The 5,409-nt window shown below is 26.8% G+C and overlaps 1 protein-coding gene across 1 annotated transcript in view; it reads left to right on the top strand.

The window, feature by feature from the left end:
- Positions 1–5,409, top strand: part of LOC117179587 (4-coumarate--CoA ligase 1-like) — a 39,408-nt gene that overhangs the window by 18,950 nt on the left and 15,049 nt on the right. The window contains exons 4-5 of the mRNA XM_033371548.1: positions 1,757–2,256; positions 5,217–5,394. Of these exons, the coding sequence (XP_033227439.1) occupies positions 1,757–2,256; positions 5,217–5,394 (678 nt within the window). The remainder of the gene's footprint in view (positions 1–1,756; positions 2,257–5,216; positions 5,395–5,409) is intronic.

Raw genomic sequence — 5,409 nt, 5'->3', positions numbered from 1 at the left:
GAGGGAGCTCTTCTTAATATTTTGACACCAAAATCATGTCGATACACCTTACCGACTGCGAGTAAAGCCACCCACGCTTTAACTTGACAGACTGTAAACAAATTTTTACACATAATTCAAAAAAAACTAAAACCTTTTTCACAGGCCTCTATACAAATAAATACAATATATTACAACCAAAATTAGAGGAAGCCACAAATTATTTATATTGTTCGGATATATTTTGTAATTTTTTTTGTATATTGTTGCATATTATTTGTAAATATATAGTAATAGATTAGACACCATGTGTCATTTAAAATTATGTTTTTGCAATTTTCTCAATATTTCTCATGCTACGTCCAAAAAGACCAACTTTTCGACTGCAAATAAAAATTGAATAATTGAAAAAGAATTGATCCCGGCCATTGCAATTTAAAGATTCGATCTCTTGTAGATAGACATTTTTTCATTTAAATATACTAAATGTCTATCATCCTCGGCTAAAAAAGAACTACTTTTTTGGGGCAAAATCTGTTGTACAATTTTCGTAACTTTTAACCGAACAGTTGAATTTAACTAAAAAACATGAACTGTTAACGATCATTGTAGCACAGGATATTCTGACTCATAAATGTATGACTTTTCTACCAGAAGGATCAATTTTAAAAAAAAATACGAAATGTTAATAAAATACATGAATCTTCAACTAAAAAAGATCCATTTTCAAACTTAACTAGAATCGTTCAATTTTTCAGTTACAAAAATTCTCATTTTCAACTAAATAGCCATATTTTCAGCAACAAGAAAATTAATGTTTAACCAATTATAGCTACACCATCAATCAAAATATATTAATTTTCAACGAAACAGTTGCACTTTTAACCAAAAAGGTGAAACTTATACTAAACGAAGAATGTTCGAAAATAGTTTAAAATTAATTGAATTATTTATGAAAATTTTAATAATCTTTTGAAATGAAAAAATTGCCTTAAAATCTTTCCGATTTTTTTCAAAATGTTGTAGAAATCTTTTGACATTTTTAAAAATATATTTCAAAATTAGTTTTTCAAAATAAAAAATAATTTCTTATTTTTTCGTATTCCCTTGAAACCTTTTAAAATTCTTGGAAAGCTTTTAAACTTGTGGTTCGAAATCTTCAAGAATTTATATTTTCTTTAGATTTTTTCAAATTTTTTCAGATTTTAAATTATTGTGGAATCTTTTGAAACTAATAAATATCTCTTAAACTTACTTAAGTTTTTTCCTAACGTTTTACAATTTTCTAAAATTTAAAAATTATTCTTCAAAATCTTCTACATTCTCTTTCAAAATTTTAGGAAATCATTTGAAATGTTTTGCCATCTTCTCAAGATTTGAATGATTCCAATTTTTGCTAAAATTTTGAAAAATCTTTAAAAATTTAGAAAAATTTTCAGTTTCCTACAGAAATGTTTAAATGCTGCAAATTTTAAAAAACTTTTCTCAGAATCTTGCAGATTCTTTTACGACACATTTGGACATTTTAAAAAATTAACATTAAGCTTTTATAATAAAACCTGAATGATTTTACACTTTAGAATGGTAGTAAAATGTTAGAAACATAATTATTTCCCATTATCAATCAGTCATTTAAAATGTTAACTATATATTTGATTAATAATAATGTTTAGAAGCATTTAGAACTCAACTTTATCATGAAATAAATGTACATTCAAATTGATTTGTCTTCTCATCACGATTAATAATAATATCACATTTTCGGAAACTTTTTCAGAAATAGTAAGAAGATATCTCGTCGATCACATTAAGCCAAAATTTATTTTCACTGAACAGGAGAAAATAGAAATGTTTTTAAAAATCGTTAGTGAAGAAAAACTGGATACAAAGATTGTAGTCTTTACAAAAGTGTCAGGATTAGACTCCTTGAATGAGATTCTCTCTCAGTCAGAATCTGAAGAAATAGATAATTTTTGTTGTATACCGCCATCGAATCCGGATGAAAATTGTTTATTCTGTTTAAGTTCGGGAACAACCGGAGACCCAAAGTTAATTGTGCATTCCTATAAGCAAATAATGGAGGCTTTACAGACATGTATCAGGAATCAAAGAAAAGAAAATGCCGATGAAATTATATCAATGATTTATCCACCAATGCATTGGGCATTGTCACTAAAAGTAAATTTAATAAACATACTAATGTTTGCAAGAAGAATCATTGTTCAAGATACGTGTTCCGATTTGCAGCAAGTTTTTCAGATGATTGAAAAATTCAAGGTATTTATTGTAATTTTTTTTAATTTGCTGAAATTTCAGGGTGTTTAGCGGAGGCGTCCGATACAATTCTCGTGTATTTCCCGTACAATTCCCACATTTAATTTATGAATTTATTTCTTAAATAACAATAATTTTTGTGACAATTTATTGCAGTATTTTAGAAAAATACGGGTAATAATAACACACCAAAAAAATGTATGATTATACAATACTGATCCACGAAAGATTGGTTCTATTTAACAGATCCCTGTTTTAAACAAGAAAATTTTATATAACACGAGATTTTTGTATGGTACATTTGACAACATTCTGCTAATAAAAAGTCGCTAAAAATTTGATATCTCTAGAACATAAATAATGCAAATGCAGTAAATTTGTAAATTATTGACTTGTGTGTTTCAAAGAATTGTGTATCTGTCTAAACTTAAGAGACATTGGGCATAGTGAGGGTTTTCTACCTATCAAAATACACTAGGAAAATCGTAGAACGCATGATCATTTTGAGAGTTTTAAAATCATATTTTCCAGAGAGCTTTACAAATTATTTTAGGCAAATAAATTTCGCTAAAAAAGAATCAGAAAATAATTTAAGGAGTTGAAAAAATAAAAAACAAATAAACTCAAAATTGAACATTTTAAAATTCTGCTAATTATTTATTCTCTCATTCCTTGCACTTCACACGTTTTTTTACGAATTTTTGAATTACTTGAAGTTCCAGAATCTTTTTTATTCTAGCTAGAAAAAAATATAAAACAGAAAATGAGATATCGAATACTGGCACAGTAAATCCCAGATATATTATTTATTTGAAGTTGGATAAAAACACTGCAAACAATTGAAAACTACCATTATTCCACAGCAAATAATTTTTATCAAGAGGCTCATACAAATTATCTGCCGTAAGATAATTGTAGTTGTGAATTATTTAAAGTGTTTTTTTACAATTTTGGATAAATAATATTCCTATGGGATTTACTGTGGGGTTTCGTTACGCTTATCATGCCTTGGGCTTGCCAATTACGTTTTTTATGATATAACAGGCTCTGAGTTGTTTAAAATACTTTCCCCAGCAATCTGGACAAAAATAATTAAGTGAATTATATAGATTTTTTATTTTCAATTTCTCAACTTCTCACCTACTTTATGCTTCCTCATAGAGGAAGCTTTATAATAGTAACAATTTTAAAACATTTGTGATTCGTTTAATTGAACTATCTCAATTTAAAAATTTTGATACAACGTTCTAAACAATTGTCCGGAATGTATGTTTAAGTTTTTTGTTAACACGATAACATGAAGATGATCACAGATGAATTAATGAAATCTGAAATGCTTATTTTTACCACTAACATCTCAAAACTGACGAAAGGATGTCAAAAAATATTTATTACCTTTTTTAGCACTTCATAATATTTTGAAAATTGATTTCATACGGACAAATAGTTTTCAGTGGCATAATTCAAACTTGATGCAAGAATATAAAAGATTCCTTGGTTCGAGACGAATCGATTGACCTATAATATTAATACATTCCATTAAGAGTAAGGAAGTTATGGTCATTCATATTATTTGAATATTTGATTTTTATACTTACAATCTTCTCATTCACATAATTTAAAGTTGATGCGACAATAGAAAAGATTTCTTTAATTGAGACGAATCTATTGACCTATAATATTAATACATTTTATTTGAGAGGAAGAAAATTATGCTCATTTATAATATTTGATAAATCTGTCTGACACAGAAAAAGTTTTTTCAGTAACATAATTCAAAGTCCATGTATGAAGAGAAAAAGCTCTTTCATTCGAAACATTTTTACTGACTTATTTCGATTTTTTATTTTGATAATGAGAAGCAATGCTCATCAAATGAGCTACTTAAAATTGTAAATACAAACAAACTGGAAACATCCGAGATCGAGTTCAAAGCTAGTTTTAAATGTTTTTCTTCTGTCAGTATAAAGTTTCGTAGTATTTTAAATAATTGTAAATACTATATATAAAAAAATAAGTTAAAACCCAATAAAAATTACTAGTCTGAAAACATGTTTCCTTTCCTTTTTTGATTCTTCAAACTTATATATTTATTCTAGTGTTTTTTTTGTATAATTATCAGAAAGCCCTCAGAGGTTCTCTATGAGGTATACAACATTTTATGAACAAATTTTCATCATCCTCAAGAAGAAGCAACTAAATAAACTTTTTATTTTTGCAATAAGTTCTTTTCTTCAGCTACAACTACTTTTTTTGCTACAACATTTTTATCTTAAATACTTTCAATGAAAACAGAAATAAAGAAGTTTTATAACTTGAGCTTTCAGTTATTCAAAAATGCCCTGACTATTTCAGGTTTTCCCTGGTATTTCCTGAGTTTCCCTGCCCAATTTTTAATTCCGAACTTTTGAAATTTTCTCGACTTGAAGCTACCCTGATGTATCTCTCGGAATCCTTTGAAATATTAAATAAAATTTAATTTCATTCAATTAATTTCGAAAATTTTAAATTGTTTCAAAATTTTAAATTAAACCTGATACAAAAGGTATAAAAAATTATTTTTCTTTCCTAATAATAAAATTCATTTCTTTTATAATACTAAAAATTATTATTAATATGATTCTTGTATATCTCAAACCATTACATTTTCCGTACAATTCCAGCTTTCCAGTTTATGCATTTTCCACACAAGCTGGACTGCCTGTATTTTTAATAATTAATTGTCTGTATAGCAATTATTTGTAATTTTCCATTTAAGAAATAAATAATGGGGCGACACAAAAGGGAATATATTTTTGTAGAGCAGTGAAATATTTCTTGTCGTATAGTTATATTCTTATACATGCCTATATGGACCTGCTTCAAACTTTATTTTTTTTTTATAAAACTTTGCATTCCCATAAGCCCTTAAATATATGGTTCAAAAATTGGTACATAAAAATTCAAATAATTTTTAACCACAGGTTACTGATGTTCGTTTTTCAATTCTCATGATGTATCGAATGTACGGCTGGAAGGAACTACTAAAGTTTGATACTTCTTCTCTGAAAACTATATTCTATAATGGTATCAAGTTCGAACCGAGAATAATCAAATTCTTGATGCAGCTGGCAAATAATGTAAAATTAATGCAAACATATGGTAATGAAATATAAT

This window comes from Belonocnema kinseyi, chromosome 9 (genome assembly GCF_010883055.1).
Source record: "Belonocnema kinseyi isolate 2016_QV_RU_SX_M_011 chromosome 9, B_treatae_v1, whole genome shotgun sequence".
Classification (NCBI taxonomy): domain Eukaryota; kingdom Metazoa; phylum Arthropoda; class Insecta; order Hymenoptera; family Cynipidae; genus Belonocnema; species Belonocnema kinseyi.
Note: the sequence above shows the minus strand (reverse complement) of the source record. Positions and strands in the feature narration are given on the sequence as shown.